Source organism: Hemibagrus wyckioides, linkage group LG15 (assembly GCF_019097595.1).
Source record: "Hemibagrus wyckioides isolate EC202008001 linkage group LG15, SWU_Hwy_1.0, whole genome shotgun sequence".
Classification (NCBI taxonomy): Eukaryota; Metazoa; Chordata; class Actinopteri; order Siluriformes; family Bagridae; genus Hemibagrus; species Hemibagrus wyckioides.
The window spans coordinates 22,867,707-22,894,079 of NC_080724.1; the positions used below are offsets into that span (position 1 = coordinate 22,867,707).

The 26,373-nt window shown below is 32.6% G+C and overlaps 1 protein-coding gene across 1 annotated transcript in view; it reads left to right on the forward strand.

The window, feature by feature from the left end:
* LOC131365709 (protein Wnt-7a) overlaps positions 1–25,310 on the forward strand; it is a 30,280-nt gene extending 4,970 nt beyond the window's left edge. The window contains exons 2-4 of the mRNA XM_058409474.1: positions 14,690–14,916; positions 20,057–20,328; positions 23,333–25,310. Of these exons, the coding sequence (XP_058265457.1) occupies positions 14,690–14,916; positions 20,057–20,328; positions 23,333–23,815 (982 nt within the window). The 3' untranslated portion in view covers positions 23,816–25,310. The remainder of the gene's footprint in view (positions 1–14,689; positions 14,917–20,056; positions 20,329–23,332) is intronic.
* The last annotated feature ends 1,063 nt before the right edge of the window (positions 25,311–26,373 follow it).

Sequence of the window (26,373 nt, forward strand, 5' to 3'; positions counted from 1 at the left end):
ATAAACATAAACATAAACATAAACATAAACATAAACATACACATACACATACACATAAACATACACATACAAATACAAATACACATAAACATAAACATACACATACACATACACATAAACATAAACATACACATAAACATACACATAAACATAAACATAAACATAAACATGAACATAAACATACACATACACATAAACATAAACATAAACATAAACATAAACATACACATAAACATACAAATACACATAAACATAAACATACACATACACATACAAATACACATAAACATAAACATACACATAAACATACACATACACATAAACATAAACATACACATACACATACAAATACACATAAACATGAACATAAACATACACATAAACATGAACATAAACATACACATACACATAAACATACACATAAACATACACATAAACATACACATAAACATACACATAAACATACACATACACATACACATACACATAAACATACACATACACATACACATACACATAAACATACACATACACATAAACATACACATAAACATACACATAAACATACACATAAACATACACATAAACATACACATACACATACACATACACATACACATAAACATACACATAAACATACACATACACATAAACATACACATAAACATACACATAAACATACACATACACATAAACATACACATACACATAAACATACACATAAACATACACATACACATAAACATACACATAAACATACACATACACATAAACATACACATAAACATACACATAAACATACACATACACATAAACATACACATAAACATACACATACACATACACATAAACATACACATACACATACACATAAACATACACATACACATAAACATACACATACACATAAACATACACATAGACATAAACATAAACATAAACATACACATAAACATACACATACACATAAACATAAACATACACATAAACATAAACATACACATAAACATACACATACACATAAACATACACATAGACATAAACATAAACATACACATACACATAAACATACACATACACATACACATAAACATACACATAAACATACACATAAACATACACATACACATAAACATACACATAAACATACACATACACATAAACATACACATACACAACCATCACATACACATACACATAAACATAAACATAAACATACAAATACACATAAACATACACATACACATAAACATAAACATAAACATACACATAAACATACACATACACATACAAATACACATAAACATAAACATAAACATAAACATAAACATACACATAAACATACACATAAACATACACATACACATAAACATACACATACACATACAAATAAACATAAACATAAACATACACATACAAATACACATAAACATAAACATACACATAAACATACACATAAACATAAACATAAACATAAACATGAACATAAACATACACATACACATAAACATAAACATAAACATAAACATAAACATACACATAAACATACACATAAACATACACATACACATACAAATACACATAAACATAAACATACACATAAACATACACATACACATAAACATAAACATACACATACACATACAAATACACATAAACATGAACATAAACATACACATAAACATGAACATAAACATACACATACACATAAACATACACATAAACATACACATAAACATACACATAAACATAAACATAAACATAAACATAAACATACACATAAACATACACATAAACATACACATAAACATACACATAAACATACACATAAACATACACATAAACATAAACATAAACATAAACATACACATAAACATACACATAAACATACACATAAACATACACATAAACATACACATACACATACACATAAACATACACATAAACATACACATAAACATACACATAAACATAAACATAAACATAAACATACACATAAACATACACATAAACATACACATACACATAAACATACACATAAACATACACATACACATAAACATACACATAAACATACAAATACAGATAAACATAAACATAAACATACACATAAACATACACATACACATACAAATACACATAAACATAAACATACACATAAACATACACATACACATAAACATAAACATACACATACACATACAAATACACATAAACATGAACATAAACATACACATACACATAAACATACACATAAACATACACATAAACATACACATAAACATACACATAAACATAAACATAAACATAAACATAAACATAAACATAAACATACACATACAAATACACATACACATAAACATACACATACACATAAACATACACATACACATAAACATACACATAGACATAAACATAAACATAAACATACACATAAACATACACATACACATAAACATACACATAAACATACACATAAACATAAACATACACATAAACATAAACATACACATAAACATACACATACACATAAACATACACATAGACATAAACATAAACATACACATACACATAAACATACACATACACATACACATACACATAAACATAAACATAAACATACACATAAACATACACATACACATAAACATACACATAAACATACACATACACATAAACATACACATACACAACCATCACATACACATACACATAAACATAAACATAAACATACAAATACACATAAACATACACATACACATAAACATAAACATAAACATACACATAAACATACACATACACATACAAATACACATAAACATAAACATAAACATAAACATAAACATACACATAAACATACACATAAACATACACATACACATAAACATACACATACACATACAAATAAACATAAACATAAACATACACATACAAATACACATAAACATAAACATACACATAAACATACACATAAACATAAACATAAACATAAACATGAACATAAACATACACATACACATAAACATAAACATAAACATAAACATAAACATACACATAAACATACACATAAACATACACATACACATACACATACACATAAACATAAACATACACATACACATAAACATACACATACACATACACATACACATACACATAAACATAAACATACACATAAACATACACATACACATAAACATAAACATACACATACAAATACACATAAACATGAACATACACATACACATACAAATACACATAAACATAAACATACACATAAACATACACATACACATACACATAAACATACACATACAAATACAAATACACATAAACATACACATAAACATACACATACACATAAACATACACATAAACATACACATACACATAAACATACACATAAACATACACATAAACATACACATACACATAAACATAAACATACACATAAACATACACATAAACATACACATACACATAAACATACACATAAACATACACATAAACATACACATACACATAAACATACACATAAACATACACATAAACATACACATACACATAAACATACACATAAACATACACATACACATAAACATACACATAAACATACACATACACATAAACATACACATAAACATACACATACACATACACATACACATACACATACACATACACATAAACATACACATACACATAAACATACACATACACATAAACATACACATAAACATACACATACACATACACATACACATACACATAAACATACACATAAACATACACATACACATACACATACACATACACATACACATACACATAAACATACACATAAACATACACATACACATACACATACACATAAACATACACATACACATAAACATACACATACACATAAACATACACATAAACATAAACATACACATAAACATAAACATACACATACACATAAACATACACATAAACATACACATTAACATAAACATACACATAAACATAAACATACACATACACATAAACATAAACATACACATACACATACACATACACATAAACATAAACATAAACATAAACATACACATAAACATACACATAAACATACACATACACATAAACATACACATAAACATACACATAAACATACACATACACATACACATAAACATACACATAAACATACACATAAACATACACATACACATAAACATACACATACACATAAACATACACATAAACATACACATAAACATACACATAAACATACACATAAACATACACATACACATAAACATACACATAAACATACAAATACAGATAAACATAAACATAAACATACACATAAACATACACATAAACATACACATAAACATACACATAAACATACACATAAACATACACATAAACATACACATAAACATACACATACACATACACATACACATACACATACACATACACATAAACATACACATACACATAAACATACACATACACATACACATACACATACACATAAACATACACATAAACATACACATACACATACACATACACATACACATACACATAAACATACACATACACATAAACATACACATAAACATACACATAAACATACACATACACATAAACATACACATACACATACACATACACATACACATACACATAAACATACACATAGACATAAACATACACATACACATACACATACACATAAACATACACATAAACATACACATACACATAAACATACACATACACATACACATACACATACACATACACATAAACATACACATAGACATAAACATACACATACACATAAACATACACATACACATACACATACACATACACATACACATACACATAAACATACACATACACATACACATACACATAAACATACACATAAACATACACATAAACATACACATACACATAAACATACACATACACATACACATACACATACACATACACATACACATACACATAAACATACACATACACATAAACATACACATACACATAAACATACACATAAACATACACATAAACATACACATAAACATACACATACACATACACATAAACATACACATACACATACACATACACAAACATACACATACACATAAACATACACATACACATACACATACACATAAACATACACATACACATAAACATACACATACACATAAACATACACATAAACATACACATAAACATACACATACACATAAACATACACATACACATACACATACACATACACAAACATACACATACACATAAACATACACATACACATACACATACACATACACATAAACATACACATACACATAAACATACACATAAACATACACATACACATAAACATACACATACACATACACATAAACATACACATACACATAAACATACACATACACATAAACATACACATAAACATACACATAAACATACACATACACATAAACATACACATACACATACACATACACATAAACATACACATACACATACACATAAACATACACATACACATAAACATACACATAAACATACACATACACATAAACATACACATAAACATACACATAAACATACACATAAACATACACATACACATACACATACACATACACATAAACATACACATAGACATAAACATAAACATAAACATACACATAAACATAAACATACACATAAACATAGACATACACATAAACATACACATACACATAAACATACACATAAACATACACATACACATAAACATACACATACACATAAACATACACATAAACATACACATACACATACACATACACATACACATAAACATAAACATACACATAAACATACACATACACATAAACATACACATAAACATACACATAGACATACACATAGACATAAACATAAACATACACATAAACATAAACATACACATACACATACACATAAACATAAACATAAACATACACATAAACATACACATACACATACACATAAACATACACATACACATACACATAAACATACACATACACATAAACATACACATAAACATACACATAAACATACACATACACATAAACATACACATAAACATACACATACACATACACATAAACATACACATACACATAAACATACACATACACATACACATACACATACACATAAACATACACATAAACATACACATACACATAAACATACACATAAACATACACATACACATAAACATACACATACACATAAACATACACATACACATACACATACACATAAACATACACATAAACATACACATACACATAAACATACACATAAACATACACATACACATAAACATACACATACACATACACATACACATAAACATACACATACACATAAACATACACATACACATACACATACACATAAACATACACATAAACATACACATAAACATACACATAAACATACACATACACATAAACATACACATAAACATACACATAAACATACACATAAACATACACATACACATAAACATACACATAAACATACACATACACATAAACATACACATAAACATACACATAAACATACACATACACATAAACATACACATAAACATACACATAAACATACACATAAACATACACATACACAAACACATAAACATACACATAGACATACACATAAACATACACATAAACATACACATAAACATACACATACACATAAACATACACATAAACATACACATACACATAAACATACACATAAACATACACATACACATAAACATACACATAAACATACACATACACATAAACATACACATACACATACACATAAACATACACATAAACATAAACATAAACATACACATAAACATAAACATAAACATACACATACACAAACACATAAACATAAACATAAACATAAACATAAACATACACATACACATACACATAGACATAAACATAAACATACACATGAACATAAACATACACATACACATAAACATAAACATAAACATACACATACACATAAACATACACATACACATAAACATACACATACACATAAACATAAACATAAACATAAACATACACATACACATACACATAAACATAAACATAAACATAAACATACACATAGACATAAACATAAACATACACATAAACATAAACATACACATACACAAACACATAAACATAAACATACACATAAACATAAACATACACATACACAAACACATAAACATAAACATACACATAAACATAAACATACACATACACAAACACAAACATAAACATACACATACACATACACATACACATACACATACACATAGACATAAACATAAACATACACATACACATACACATACACATACACAAACACAAACATAAACATAAACATAAACATACACATACACATACACATACACATAGACATAAACATAAACATACACATAAACATAAACATACACATACACAAACACATAAACATAAACATAAACATAAACATAAACATAAACATACACATAAACATACACATACACAAACACATAAACATACACATAAACATACACATAAACATAAACATAAACATACACATACACATACACAAACACATAAACATACACATACACAAACACATACACAAACACATAAACATACACATACACAAACACATAAACATAAACATAAACATACACATACACATACACATACACATACACATACACAAACACATAAACATACACATACACAAACACATAAACATACACATACACAAACACATAAACATAAACATAAACATACACATAAACATACACATAAACATACACATAAACATACACATACACATAAACATACACATAAACATAAACATAAACATACACATAAACATACACATAAACATAAACATAAACATAAACATACACATAAACATACACATAAACATACACATACACATAAACATACACATAAACATAAACATAAACATAAACATAAACATACACATAAACATACACATAAACATACACATAAACATACACATACACATAAACATACACATAAACATACACATACACATAAACATACACATAAACATACACATACACATACACATACACATAAACATACACATAAACATACACATACACATAAACATACACATAAACATACACATACACATACACATACACATAAACATACACATAAACATAAACATAAACATAAACATACACATACACAAACACATAAACATACACATAAACATACACATAAACATAAACATAAACATACACATACACATACACATACACATACACAAACACATAAACATACACATACACAAACACATAAACATAAACATAAACATACACATACACATACACATAAACATAAACATACACATACACATACACATACACAAACACATAAACATAAACATAAACATACACATACACATACACATAAACATAAACATACACATACACATACACATACACAAACACATAAACATACACATACACATACACATACACAAACACATAAACATACACATACACAAACACATAAACATAAACATAAACATAAACATAAACATACACATAAACGTACACATAAACATACACATACACATAAACATACACATACACATACACATACACATACACATACACATACACAAACACAAACATAAACATAAACATAAACATAAACATAAACATAAACACACACATACACAAACACATAAACATACACATAGACATAAACATACACATACACATACACATAAACATAAACATACACATACACATACACATACACATACACATACACATAAACATAAACATAAACATAAACATAAACATAAACATACACATAAACATACACATAAACATACACATAAACATACACATACACATAAACATACACATAAACATACACATAAACATACACATACACATACACATACACATAAACATACACATAAACATACACATAAACATACACATACACATAAACATACACATAAACATACACATAAACATACACATACACATACACATAAACATACACATAAACATACACATACACATACACATACACATACACATAAACATACACATACACATAAACATACACATAAACATACACGTACACATACACATAAACATACACATAAACATACACATACACATAAACATACACATACACAAACATACACATAGACATAAACATAAACATACACATAAACATGCACATACACATAAACATACACATAGACATAAACATACACATACACAAACACATAAACATACACATACACAAACACATAAACATAAACATAAACATACACATACACATACACATAAACATAAACATACACATACACATACACATACACATACACATACACAAACACATAAACATAAACATAAACATACACATACACATACACATACACATACACAAACACATAAACATACACATACACATACACATACACATACACAAACACATAAACATACACATACACATACACAAACACAAACATACACATAAACATACACATAGACATAAACATACACATAAACATACACATAGACATAAACATACACATAAACATACACATAAACATAAACATACACATAAACATAAACATAAACATACACATAAACATACACATAAACATACACATAGACATAAACATACACATAAACATACACATAAACATAAACATACACATAAACATAAACATAAACATACACATAAACATACACATAAACATAAACATAAACATAAACATAAACATACACATACACATACACAAACATAAACATACACATACACATACACACAAACATACACATAAACATACACATAAACATACACAAACATAAACATACACATACACATACACAAACATACACATAAACATACACATAAACATACACATACACAAACATAAACATACACAAACATAAACATACACATACACATACACAAACATAAACATACACATAAACACACACATACACAAACATACACATAAACACACACATACACAAACATACACATAAACATACACATAAACATAAACATAAACATAAACATAAACATAAACATACACATACACATACACAAACATAAACATACACATAAACATACACATACACAGACATAAACATACACATACACATACACAAACATACACATAAACATACACATAAACATACACATACACAAACATAAACATACACAAACATAAACATACACATACACAAACATAAACATACACATAAACACACACATACACAAACATACACATAAACACACACATACACAAACATACACATTAACATAAACATAAACATAAACATAAACATACACATAAACATACACATAAACATACACATAAACATACACATACACAAACATAAACATACACAAACATAAACATACACATAAACATACACATAAACATAAACATGAACATAAACATACACATACACATAAACATACACAAACATAAACATACACATACACATACACAAACATACACATAAACATACACATAAACATACACATACACAAACATAAACATACACATAAACATACACATAAACATACACATAAACATACACATAAACATACACATACACATAAACATACACATAAACATACACATAAACATACACATACACATAAACATACACATAAACATACACATACACATAAACATACACATAAACATACACATACACATAAACATACACATAAACATACACATAAACATACACATACACAAACATACACATAAACATAAACATACACATAAACATACACATAAACATACACATACACATAAACATACACATAAACATACACATACACATAAACATACACATAAACATAAACATAAACATAAACATACACATAAACATACACATAAACATACACATAAACATACACATACACATACACATAAACACATACACAAACATACACATAAACACACACATACACAAACATACACATAAACACACATACACAAACATATACATAAACACACACATACACAAACATACACAAACATACACATACACATAAACATACACATAAACATACACATAAACATACACATACACAAACATACACATAAACATAAACATACACATAAACATACACATAAACATACACATACACATAAACATACACATAAACATACACATACACATAAACATACACATAAACATACACATACACATAAACATACACATACACATAAACATACACATAAACATACACATAAACATACACATAAACATACACATACACATAAACATACACATAAACATACACATAAACATACACATACACATAAACATACACATAAACATACACATAAACATACACATAAACATACACATACACATAAACATACACATAAACATACACATAAACATACACATACACATAAACATACACATAAACATACACATAAACATACACATACACATAAACATACACATAAACATACACATAAACATACACATACACATAAACATACACATACACATAAACATACACATAGACATACACATAAACATACACATAGACATACACATACACATAAACATACACATAAACATACACATAAACATACACATACACATAAACATACACATACACAAACATACACATAGACATACACATAAACATACACATAGACATACACATACACATACACATACACATAAACATACACATAAACATACACATACACATAAACATACACATAAACATACACATACACATACACATACACATACACATAAACATACACAAACATACACATACACATAAACATACACAAACATACACATAAACATACACATACACAAACATAAACATACACAAACATAAACATACACATACACATACACATACACATAAACACACACATACACAAACATACACATAAACATACACATAAACATACACAAACATAAACATAAACATAAACATAAACATACACATTAACATAAACATAAACATAAACATACACATACACAAACATAAACATACACATAAACATACACATAAACATACACATAAACATACACATAAACATACACATACACATAAACACACACATACACAAACATACACATAAACACACACATACACAAACATACACATTAACATAAACATACACATAAACATAAACATACACATACACATAAACACACACATACACAAACATACACATAAACACACACATACACAAACATACACATAAACATAAACATAAACATACACAAACATAAACATAAACATAAACATAAACATAAACATACACATACACAAACATAAACATACACATACACATAAACACACACATACACAAACATACACATAAACACACACATACACAAACATACACATACACATACACATAAACATACACATTAACATAAACATACACATTAACATAAACACACACATAAACATAAACATAAACATAAACATACACATAAACATAAACATAAACATACACAAACATAAACATACACATAAACATACACATAAACATAAACATAAACATACACATTAACATAAACATACACATTAACATAAACATACACATAAACATAAACATACACATAAACATACACATTAACATAAACATACACATAAACATACACATAAACATACACATAAACATACACATTAACATAAACATAAACATACACATAAACATACACATAAACATACACATTAACACAAACATAAACATACACATAAACATACACATAAACATACACATAAACATACACATAAACATACACATAAACATACACATTAACATAAACATACACATAAACATACACATAAACATACACATAAACATACACATTAACATAAACATAAACATACACATAAACATACACATAAACATACACATTAACACAAACATAAACATACACATAAACATACACATAAACATACACATAAACATACACATAAACATACACATAAACATACACATTAACATAAACATACACATTAACATAAACATACACATAAACATAAACATAAACATAAACATACACATAAACATAAACATACACATAAACATACACATACACATAAACATAAACACACATACACATACACATAAACATACACATAAACATACACATACACATAAACATAAACATAAACATAAACATACACATAAACATATACATACACATACACATACACATAAACATAAACATAAACATAAACATAAACATACACATTAACATAAACATACACATTAACATAAACATAAACATACACATACACATACACATAAACATAAACATACACATTAACATAAACATACACATTAACATACACATACACATAAACATACACATTAACATACACATAAACATAAACATACACATTAACATAAACATACACATTAACATAAACATACACATAAACATACACATAAACATACACATTAACATAAACATACACATTAACATAAACATACACATAAACATAAACATAAACATACACATACACATACACATACACATAAACATAAACATAAACATACACATTAACATAAACATACACATTAACATAAACATACACATAAACATAAACATACACATAAACATGAACATACACATAAACATAAACATACACATACACATAAACATAAACATACACATAAACATCCACATAAACATAAACATCCACATAAACATACACATTAACATAAACATACACATAAACATAAACATACACATAAACATAAACATACACATACACATACACATAAACATAAACATACACATAAACATCCACATAAACATAAACATCCACATAAACATACACATTAACATAAACATACACATAAACATACACATAAACATAAACATACACATAAACATAAACATAAACATACACATACACATACACATACACATAAACATACACATAAACATAAACATAAACATAAACATACACATACACATAAACATAAACATACACATACACATACACATACACATAAACATAAACATAAACATACACATAAACATAAACAAACATACACATAAACATACACATACACATACACATACACATAAACATAAACATAAACATAAACATACACATAAACATACACATTAACATAAACATACACATACACATACACATACACAAACATACACATACACATACACATAAACACATACACAAACATACACGTAAACACACACATACACACAAACATTCACAAACATACACATAAATAAACTTTTCCTCTTCCTGTCAGGTTTTCTTGTTGCTGGAACAGTACAATAAAGGGACACTTTTTCACCTGTAATTAAGTGTAATTAACATCTAGAGTAAAAGTACCAATAGTGGAATATTAAATGCTCTTTAAGATTAATTTCCACATTTGTAAAAGGTATAATGACGGAAGCACAACATGAGGAGAAGGAAAAGTAGCGCTTCTATAAATTGGAGCTTTTTATGGACTGGTTCATCACCCAGCAGGTTCCTGTGATGTTCTTTACATGGACTGGTTCATCACCCAGTATGTTCATCTGATGTTCTCTCTGAATCCACTGTAGAGGGTTCTCATCAGTGATAGCTCTGGGAGCCAGCATCATCTGCAACAAGATCCCAGGACTTGCTCCAAGACAGAGGATCATCTGCCAGAGTCGACCGGACGCCATCATCGTGATAGGAGAAGGGGCACAGATGGGCATCAACGAGTGTCAGTTCCAGTTCAGGAACGGAAGATGGAACTGTTCTGCTCTCGGAGAGAGGACCGTCTTCGGAAAAGAGCTGAAAGTGGGTATGTTGGAAATGCTGACTATTTATCTAGATTGTTGTTGGAGATACAGTGAAGATGAGCAGGAATGCAGGCAGGATGTGGGGCTAGAGTTCCACACCACCTTCTACATTACATCAGGATTAATTCATCTCCTCGGGTCTCTCTCTCTCTTTCTCTCTCTGTTCTCTCTCTCTCTCTCTCTCTCTCTCTCTGCTCTGTCTTTCCCTCTCTCTGTTCTCCCTCTCTCTGTTCTCTCTCTCTCTCTCTTTGTTCTTGCCATTCTCCCCCCCCCTCCCTCCCTCTCTCTCAGTGCTGTAGGAGTTCACTCAGGTTGTAGGTGCTGGTTTAACCCTGTAGGATTGGGCTCATTGTGCTCTCAGGAACACGGGTTGCGTAAGAGCGAGAGCATAAAGGAAATGCGTTCTCAGAGTTGAGTAACAGCTCGCTCCGGAACCCGGGGCTAAAACAGTCAAAATGGAAACAAGTGAAAACACACAGCAAAATCTTCAACACTGAATGAAGAGCTGCAAGAACTGTTTATTTCCCTGAACTCAGAGTTACGAAACCTTTTCTGTAATTAAACACACACCCAAATCCTCCAGGTTCTCCAAACAGCATCATTATAACAGCTTTATAATCTTCAAATAAAAACAAACAAACAAAAAAGAGCAAAGAGAGAGAAACGTGCAGACGTGGATCACTAACACTTCCTGGATAATGAAGAAAAAGTCTTTAGAGTCTTGAACAGCAAGTAAAAAAGCATTTATTCTATTATTCTTTCATTTATTTACCCTAATAAACCTTCAAAGAACCCTTGAAGAACCGTTTAAGAAAGATACAAACCTTTAAAGACCCCCCCAGAGCTTATAGTACATCTGTGTAGCTTTTAGAAAACACTTTAAACGTTCTGCTTAGAACCCTGGAACAAAGATGCATTAGAAAGTAGCGTTCTTTTAGAAATAAACAAATTTTTAGTTAAAAAAGGCAAAGAAACCCTGAAGAACCTCCTTCTAATTCTGCACATATTCCTCTTTACAAAAAGTTGTCTTAACGTGTTCTTTGTTTAAAGGTTCTACACACAAGCCTTCATTAGAATGCTAGCTGATAAGAAATGGTTCTAAGTCAAAACCTTTTAGAAAGCTGTGAACCTTTAACTATCTAAAGAACCTGTGAAAAACCTTTAAACTTCAAGAAAAATGTGTCTATAAAATGTGTAAAATGTATAAAATGTCTGTAAAATGTGACTATATTCTAAAGGGTTCTTTATCTAGAACCCTACACCAGAGGGTTTCCCTGTCAGCAACTATCCGTAGAACCCACTGGGAACCACTGAAGATCTCCAACTTGTTTCCACAAGCACACATTCCTCACTGCTGCACTTTTAGAAAAAAAAGCCACTCTAAAGCATACTTCAGTTTGTCATTTTGTGGGAACATTTAAAGGGTCTATGCAGAACCCTACAGCAGAGTGTTTCCCCATCAGAAAGGGTTCCGTTTAGAGCGCTTTTTATTAAGCTACAATCCTTTAACTATCTGATAAAAAGCTGTGAAACTTTTGAAAAAAAGGCACGCTGAAGGGATCTGTGGTTTATCCATCTGGGAGAACCTTAGAAGGCTCCATGCAGAACCTCACAAGAGGATTTTTTTTCTTTAGACAGCCAAAATCCAAAAAATTTCAAAAGCTTTGAAGAATCATTCACAGCTCTTACAGAATAACAGAGCATTTCAGTGCTTCTCTATTGGAAACAGTTCCATGTAGAACCCTATTTGGGAGCTATGAAGCCTTTAATAATCCAGTTCAGCCATGAAAGAACCTTTTTGTTCCAAGGGTGTGTTTAGTAACAGGGTGTGCAGAACTCCAAATTAGTCCTCATTTTTTCCCTTAAAATCTAGGAGTTTAACATTTAGCTTCTCTGTACTTTCTTAGTGAAAAGGGTTCTGTAAGAGTTCATCAGACTAGGCAGGAACATACAGTGTCGGAGGGTACCATGAAGAACCATTAAGAGTGTAGAACCTGCTAAGGAATCCTTGGCTTATTGAGGGTTCTTTCTGATAAGGGAACACTTTGTTGTAGGGTTCTGTATAGAAGTGTGCAGAAGCTGCTTAGGGTTCTTACCCTCCTTAAATGGTTCTATTAGAAATGGTTCCTGAAAGGTTCTGGTGCAGGATTCCACAACAAATGAGTTGATGGTGTGGAACGGTCCTCAGCCTCATAAAATGGTTCTACTTGGAAACCACTTTGTTGCAGCGTTCCCCACAGAACCTTTAAAAGTGGAGAAGCTGCTAACAGCTTATTATTTGCCCTAATAAACCCTCAAAGAACCCTTGAAGTACTGTTTTAGAAAGCTACAAATCTTTAAGAACGCTTGAAGAACCTTTAAATAACCCTTTTCCCCCAAGAGCGCACAATACTTCTGTGTACCTTTTAGAAAACTCAACAGTTTGAAATAGTATTTAAAGGTTCTGTGTAGAACCCTGAAAGAAAGAAAGAAGTAGTATTCTTTTAGAAATAAATGAATTTTTAGTTGTAGCGTTCTGTGGAGAAGTGTGCAGAAGCTGCTTAGGGTTCTTACCCTCCTTAAAGGGTTCTATTAGAAATGGCTCCTGAAAGGTTCTGGTGCAGGGTTCCACACCGAACAAGTTGATGGTGTGGAACGGTCCTCAGCCTCGTAAAACAGTTCTACTTGGAAACCACTTTGTTGCTCCACAGAATCTTAAAAAGTGGAGAAGCTGCTAAGCATTTCACTCGTTTCAACATGATAGGAAAAATCTTTCTTGAAGGTTCTACGTCAGACCTTTAAGGTGTTCATGCTGCTAACAGGTAATAAGATAATAAAGGGTTCTTAGCCTCTGGTTCTGGAAACCACTTTGTTGTAGGGTTCTGCATAGAACCTTTATGAATGTTGAAGGCCTCTCTGCTTAGAATGCTTCCAGATGGAAGCCTTTCTGAGTTAGGGTTCTACTTAGAACTTCCCTGCAGAAGAGCAAAACTGAAGAACCCTTACTACGTGTTAATGTGAGATTTTCCAGCGGCAGGTCTGTGAGTGTTCTGCATGCCTGAGATGTCTGGGAGATGAGATGAGTGTGTGTTTGGTTCCCTCAGGTCATGCAGGTAGACAGAGATCCAGGTGTGTTCGTGTTGGTTTTGTAAATGAATATTAAAGCTCCGCCCCTTGGCTCAGACACCTGACGCAAAGACACCTGAGTTCAGAGAAAACCATCGACACGTCTGTTTGTGTTTGTCACGTTCTGTAGCACACGTTCTACACGGCTCTGATATTTAGTGTGATTTAAGTGCTGGAGAAAGAGAAAATCCCTCGTCCTTAAGCAGAGGAATGAAAGTGGCTCTAACATTAACGCCGGGTCTCAGGTTCTTTACGTCTCCTGCGTTCTGAGAGTTTTATGACGGAGAAAAATTAACGTGTTCAGGAGAGAAAGTCAGGTTCCTCTCAGACCCAAATAAATGGTTCTTATTCTGTCTTTTCTTTAAAATGGGGGATAAAAATCTTTACATATCTTTACATAGAAAAAGTTCTTTAAATATAAAAAATAAACAAAGAAAAAATATAAAAATATTAAAAAAGATATAATAATATCATGTTCTTTGAACAATAAAACATATATATATATAAATATATTTTAAAACAATATATAAAATAGACATAAATAGTTTTGGATATAAAAAATGTTAAATAAAAAAAAATTTTTTTTAAATATATAAAAAACATTAACATTACAAAGTTACAAAAATTTTCTTTAAAAAAAGGTCTTTACATATCAAAAGTAAAAATAATAAAATAAAAATTTTTATTTTTTTTAGATATAAAGAGTTATTACACATACATTTAATTGTTACTCTTTTGTACAGTGTTTTTTACAAATAAAAATAAAATTAAAATTAAATGAGAATTAAAAATTAAGTCATTTACAAAAAGTATTAAATACAAATATTTCTAAAATGTTAGGATTTTTTAAAATCCTTTACATTTTAAAAAACACATTTAAAAACATAAAGCTTTTTAAAAAAAAATATGTAAAAATTTATTTAGACTTAAAAATGATGAGATACATTTTTTTTTACATTTTTAAAAAAAATGTTTTCTTCCTCTCGTTGCCGTGAGTGTGAATTAAACACAGATTATCCTGTATATTATATAGAGAGAGATTAAGAAGGAGACAGGATGTGGCCGCGTTTGTGAATGTTATCTTTAATGATTAAACGTGAGCTGATGATTTATGATTTTTGTCGTGTTTTAATTTACACGGAGCTTCGCTGTTATCTACACACAGATTAGTCCAACACTCCAGAGAGTGTAAATGATTTATCAAAAGGAAGATGTGTGATAAGCTCATACAGGAGGGAGACATCTCTCTCTCTCTCTGTCTCTCTCTCTCTCTCTGTAAATAAATCAATCACTTTCCCTCTCTGTTCTTTCATACAGTAGTGATGTTTGAGCCGCAGTTTTTAAGGCCCTCATGATTTTCTATGGAGAGAAGATAAAATATTTTCACTTTTAAATCCTAGATGACTATAAGTTTCTATTCTGTAACACCGAACCAGACACAGAGACAGCTCTGAGCATTTCCGTGTGCATCACTCTACAGGGAGACTGTGATTTATAAGCCCCACCCCACAGTTGAAAAGAGCCAATCACATTCTTGGTAAAGAAAATATATGTTTTTCACATTATTGTTATGTAACCATGAAGACAGGCCAGCAGTGTAAAAGTTTGTTCTCATCTCATAGGACTGAAAATAAATCACGGTTCAGAAGCGTCACTGAGCCGAGCCGAGACTCACATAAAAAAGAAAATCTTGATCAGTCGATCTTCCTGTAAAATGTTTTACAAAAAAATCTCGACGTTTTTCTGACAAATGCCTTGTGAATGTAGCTGATGATGATGATTTAGCTCTACAACAACATTTATGTGTTAAAGGTTCAGTTCATGAAATTCTAGCTTGGTGAATTAAGCTCGTTAGCCTTTAATGAATTTGAACGTAGCTTAACTGCAAATGAGAATCTGATTAAGTAACTAGCCGAGTGGCAGAAATTCAAGAAAAAATAAAAAAAGTCTCATTAGATACCAAGATTTTCTTTTCCTGATGATCTCCTTAAAGCAGTTATTCATTAAGGTGTGTGTGTGTGTGTGTGTGTGTTGCAGGTAGTAAAGAAGCCGCATTCACGTATGCCATCATCGCAGCGGGCGTGGCCCACGCCATCACAGCAGCGTGCACGCAGGGGAACCTGAGCGAGTGCAGCTGTGATAAGGAGAAACAGGGCTTCCACGGCCGAGCGGACGGATGGAAGTGGGGCGGCTGCTCGGCCGATATCCGCTACGGCCTCGGCTTCTCCAAGGTGTTCATGGACGCTCGGGAGATCAAACAGAGCGCCAGGACGCTCATGAACCTCCATAACAACGAGGTGGGACGAAAGGTACAGTAGAATACGGTGGACGACATAAGGGACGTGTTAATTAGACTCTTCATGCTGTGAACCTTTTCAGGTTCATTTTAAAGGTGCGCTCCGTCTTGTTTTCTATGTTAGGTGTTCCTACTCACTTGTCAGTCTGATTTTCTGGTGTTTTAGTTAAACGTTGAGAAACGAAACAGCACCACAGTGTATTTAGAGGAAAATAATCAGCAGGGTGCTATAATGAAGTGCGATGATTATTTTCCTGTAGCAGCACACCCCTGAGGGTTTTATTCCTCTTACACCACAGCATGTATTTATAAAAGAATGAAACATTCCTTTCATCATTACTTTTATATACATCACATACCTTTTTTCATCCATTTATAGTTATGTTAAACGATACGGAATGTCTGTGAAACAAGTTGGATCTTGTTCCTGCTTACATTATGGCAGCTATAAAAGGTTCCCATACAGCGGCTCTTTAGCTCTTTAGTAAATGAAACCCCCTGCATCTTGTGGTGTTATTGTCATGTTCCAGCTTCACATCTGACTGTTACAACGTTCTGACACTGGAGACTCCTTCCATACATCACACACACACACACACACACACACACACACGTTTCTCCCTACAGAGAACTTTATCTTGTAAAAACAAAACCTACATAACAATAATAATAAGTTTATATGGTGCGTCCAGCATACAAAGCCCTGTGAGCGAGTTGTTACTATGGAAACGATCGGGTATTTGAATATAAAGCGGCGATGTGCTGACGGCGAACCCGAATCGTGACCCAGAGTTAAACCTGATACACTTCACGGCTCTGACTGCAAGTCAGAGGCGGAGACGGACTGCACGTCGGCGCTGTTGGCATCCCTGCGCTCGGGCCGTCAGCATCCTGGCACCGAGTCCGAGTCCGAGCCGGAGCTGGAGCTGGCAGCTCAATAATGAGAAGCTTTTAGAGGCTAAGAGCAGTTTAAGTGGCAGAGTTTGATTACCAAAGCAGATCAGAGGATCCACACAAAAGCATTCGCTCCCCCATGTTCTGCTCAGTTTACAAGGCACTGACTCACACCGCGATCCCCTATAGGTTTCATCTCTCCAGCTAATGGTGAACAACGGCGACATGTTTCATCTCTTCCACGCCCTGCCTTTGTGTGTCAGACCTTTTAGCTTCTCTAAATGACTTTTTTTCTTCCACTTTCACCTGCATCGTATGAGTGTCGCCCCCCTTTCTCTCTCTCTCTCTCTCTCTGTCTCTCTCTCTCTCTCTCTCTCTGTGTCCCACCTCCTGTGGTCTTTGATGTGGTGCGAGTTCATATCTCGAGGCTAAATCGTCTCCATAAAAGCTTTTTTGTGTCATGCATCTTTTCTTTTTCTCATCAATAGCAGTAGGCATCAGCGTGTTCAGACGCCCAACATCGCTTCCAGCTCAATAAATCCCTCTGCTTGGGTTTAATGAGGAGGAAAAGAAGTCTCCATCTTGTTTCTTGCTTGTTCTCCGAGCTGTTCTAAAGACGATTCATGGCTCCTCACTCATCCACGCTTTCTTTTCTCCCCCTTCCTCCATCTTCTTGGCTCATGTCTGAATTCACGCTGCTTATCTAAATGGCTAAATTGCCTTTTAGTGGGACGAGTTCGCTTCCAGGTTCATTCTATCTGTAGGTTTTGTCTCTCAGCTGCTAAAAGAAGCCTCTGTTGGGACGTTTCCTCTCTCCCGGTCTTAATGTATGCTGGCTGATGTAATGACATCTTGGCCATCGTGGCTCACCGTTAAACAGGAGATAACAAAAGCTATCCGTCGTTTTAGCCACTGCATTTAACGGCTAAGTGGCTCTGAAAAGGTCATGTTGATTGGTGGTGTGTGAGGAGGAAAGAGAGGAACTTTGTGCGAGGGTGAGAACAGGGTTTAAAACCTTGGCTTCGTCGTGCAGGGTAACTTTTAAAGTGACATTTAAAGCAGTTTCGCTGAACTCCTTTTTCTCACTTTGGGTGTAAAACCAGACACTTTCTTACCAGGATTATTTAAATCTAATATCTTAGGCATTTTAGATTGGATATGTCTTCACCCAGTTTAAACAGACTTTTTTTAAAACCCAAACAATCCCCTTGAAGGTTTCCTCCAGCACGTTTCTTCAGGTCTCCACTCATAACTTTAGTTCCTAGCTACAATTAGTTCCTGTTTTTAATAGAAAACAATCTTATGTGTGGTTACGTCTAATCAAATATGACTCTCAGTAAACGTCCCCAGAGAAATAAATCTCAAAGATCAGTAGCGTCTCCTGTAAGTGCACATAGCTAGAACAGTTAGCTTGCTTTTTTTTTTTAATCTAACCTGGGAAGACGCTGAGCACGAAACTTGGCACGTGACATGATGTCCAGACCGATTCCAGCGTTATTTCATCTGTATTTAACTCGATAGCTTTAAAAGTGATAAACTGTACATCTACTACAAATTCTCATTTGGAATAAAAAAGAAATGCTGGACAGGCCTCGCCCACAAGAGACAAACAATAAGCAACACGAGCGACTTAAGGGCCTGCTTTTTTATCACCAAATTCCCACCAATCAGTACAAGGATATGAGAACAAGAAAACATTTTACCTGGTTAAGCTCCACCTCTTGGACTAGCACAGAAATGTTCTAACCTACAGGTTAAATCTAGAACTGTAATGAACCCTATAATAGAAATATTGGTTCTAAAACTTAGAACTTAGAACATAAGCCCTAAGTAAAATAAGAATCCTTGAAGAACCCAGGGTGGAGAGAACACTGATAATTTGAAAGTTCTACCAACATGACGGACTGCAGCTTTAATGTGGAGAGGATACAGGATGTTTATTTTAGGGAGCAGATCAACGTTGAAAAAATATTTTGAAGTGTTTATGGGCAAAATGATATCAGTCAGTTCTCTCTGTGGAATTTAAAACCAAGAGGAACCTTTTCAGAAGACAGCACTATAAAAAAGCATGTGACACTTGTGACTTTTGGGCTTTGTCTGATTGGTTCTGTTCTTCTGGACAGGTTCTGGAGCGGAACATGCACCTGGAGTGTAAGTGTCACGGCGTGTCGGGTTCCTGCACCACCAAAACATGCTGGACGACTCTGCCTAAGTTCCGCGAGCTGGGCTACATCCTGAAGGACAAGTACATGCAGGCAGTGCACGTGGAACCGGTCAAAGCCAGCCGCAACAAGCGTCCCACCTTCCTGAAGATCAAGAAGCCGTTCTCTTACCGCAAGCCCATGGACACTGACCTGGTGTACATTGAGAAGTCACCAAGCTACTGCGAGCCGGACCCTGTGACGGGCAGTGTGGGGACGCACGGGCGGGTCTGCAACAAGACCATCACACACCACTCCAATAGCTGCGACCTGATGTGCTGTGGGCGGGGCTACAACACGCACCAGTACTCGCGGGTGTGGCAGTGCAACTGCAAGTTCCTGTGGTGCTGCTATGTCAAGTGCAACACCTGCAGCGAGAGGACAGAGGTCTACACCTGCAAGTGAACGAAGGCGTGTCACATGACGTCCGACACTCGGATGGTGTGGGGTTTTTTTCTTCATTTTCCAGGATGTTGATGTTGCTGATGTCTTTTTGCACAATATAACCACTGGATGACTTTATGATCACCTTCCTGGACTGAACTCAGAAGTGCTTGCTAATTGCTGCGGCGGGTTTGTTGACCTCACGAGGCCCCGCGGCGACCAGGCGAGTCTGGAGCTGTCTGAGACCTGTTTAACACTCTGCTATTAGACTTTTCTCCTCCCACCATTGATGATGATAAGTGTGAACACGTTAAGACGCTGACAACTCATTTAAAGAAATTATTTTTATTTATTTATGAAGCTACTGTCATTCAGCTTGGCTTGATGTTGGTAGCAAGAGCTGATTCAATTTACGCTGACATACTACTGACACTGTACTGAAATACTACTGACTAATTTCTGAAATACTACTGACACACTACAGACACACTACTGACACACTACAGACATACTACTGACACACTACAGACATACTACTGACACACTACAGACATACTACTGACACAGTACTCAAATACTACTGACACACTACAGACACACTACTGACACACTACAGACATACTACTGACACACTACAGACATACTACTGACACACTACAGACATACTACTGACACACTACTGACACACTACAGACATTATTTAAATACTAGTGGCATTTCTGAAATACCACTGACACACTATTGACACGTTTCTGACATTCTACTGACATATTACTTAAATACTACTGACATGCTACCGAAACATTACTGAAATACTACTGAAATACCACTGACATATTTCCAAAATACTACTGACATACGAATGAAATACTGACACATTTCTGACATTTTACTGACATATTAATGAAATATTACTGACACACTAGTGACATATTACTGAAATACTACTGACATTACTGACATCTTCTGAAATACTACTAAAACACTACTGAAATACTACTGACATTCTGCTGAAATACTAATGATATGCTACTGAGATACTACTGACACATTACTGACACTAATGAAACACTTTTGACACACTACTGAAATACTACCCAGACACTACTGAAATACTGCTGACTCCTGAAATACTACTGCCACACTACTGACATGCTGGATTTTTCTTTGTAGCAACAGCATGCCTTGGTATCAATAATCTGCTCTATTTTGCTGCTAGTCTGGATGATCACGCTCGGTGCGATAGTGGAAAAACTCCGGCTGATTAAAACCTCCATGTCTGTGTTGTTTTTCCGAAGCACAGTAGTGATTAAATCCCAGACGAACTGAACTTTACACTCAGAGTATATTTTGTGAGAAGAGTATTTGTATTTTTATATGAATGTTTTATTTATACTGTTGTTTTCTCTTGTTGGTAGCGCACATCGCTCTCGGTCCGCTCGTGCAACACTTCTGTGGAATTCTGAGTGACTTTTACACTCGCAGATGTTAGCGTCATTAAAATCCACAGAATGCATTCCATCGGCTTCCTTTTGTTTTTATGATCCAGGTGTCGACTTTGAGGATTCGTTTCGTCGGAGAACGTTCCAACCGATCGCATGAGAGTTTCGATCAACTGATGTTTAATTTTTAAATCGAGTCTTTTAGAAAATTAGAACCCTTTCAAGGTTCTTCAGTTCTCCCTCTTGGGGAAACCTTAATGACCTTAAATGATTTAAAATCTTATCACATTATCTAGAACCTGGCAGGAGTTTAGCTTCTTGGTACTCAGTACACTCTTAGGGTTCTTCCTTAGCATCCTCTAAGAGTCCCACTTAAAAGCCTTTCTGATAAATGTTCTACCAGAGGAACCTGGACCAAGAACCTGGCAGGAGTTTAACATTCAGCTATCTGTGGTACATGGTACAGTTTTATAAAAACAAAGGTTCTGTTTGGATGAGGGTTCTACTGTGGAGTACCAAGAAGCTTCTACGAAACTGACAAATATTACAAAGAAAACAACAAGCAACAATTTGGAGTTTGTTTGTGCTCCTACTCATGAAAAAGGGTTCTTCAGTGGTACTTTCAGATTTTATTGAATAACGAAGGGTTCTTTAAAACAGGTTCTCCTAGGGTTCTTGTAGAACCCTTAATTTTTCCCTCAGATGAACAACCCGAGAACTTAATAAATCAGTGCTGGCAGAACCCTTAAAAGTTCAGGTTCTATGAAGAACACTACAGTAAACTGCAAATCCCTGATCAGTATTTTCTTCTTAATATCTCAAACTGGTCTGGAGTTTAATATTTAGTGTTTAGTCCATTTTTCATGCCTAGAAAAAAAGGTTCTCCAAGAGTTTGATCAAAGAATTTAACATCATAAAGGGCTCCAGAAAAAGGACTACCTTGTGTTAGAACCTGTTTTGAAAGGGAACCCCTCCTGGAAGCTTAAACAAAGCTCTAGTTGAGGGTTTCTGTAAGGGTAGAAGACAAGAAGACAAGAACATGAAATCTAAATCTAATGAAGAACAGAAGGTTTTTGCTAGAAGAAAGCACTTTGTTCTAAAAGTGTCACTGCGAGAACTTATTGATCTCGGAGATCT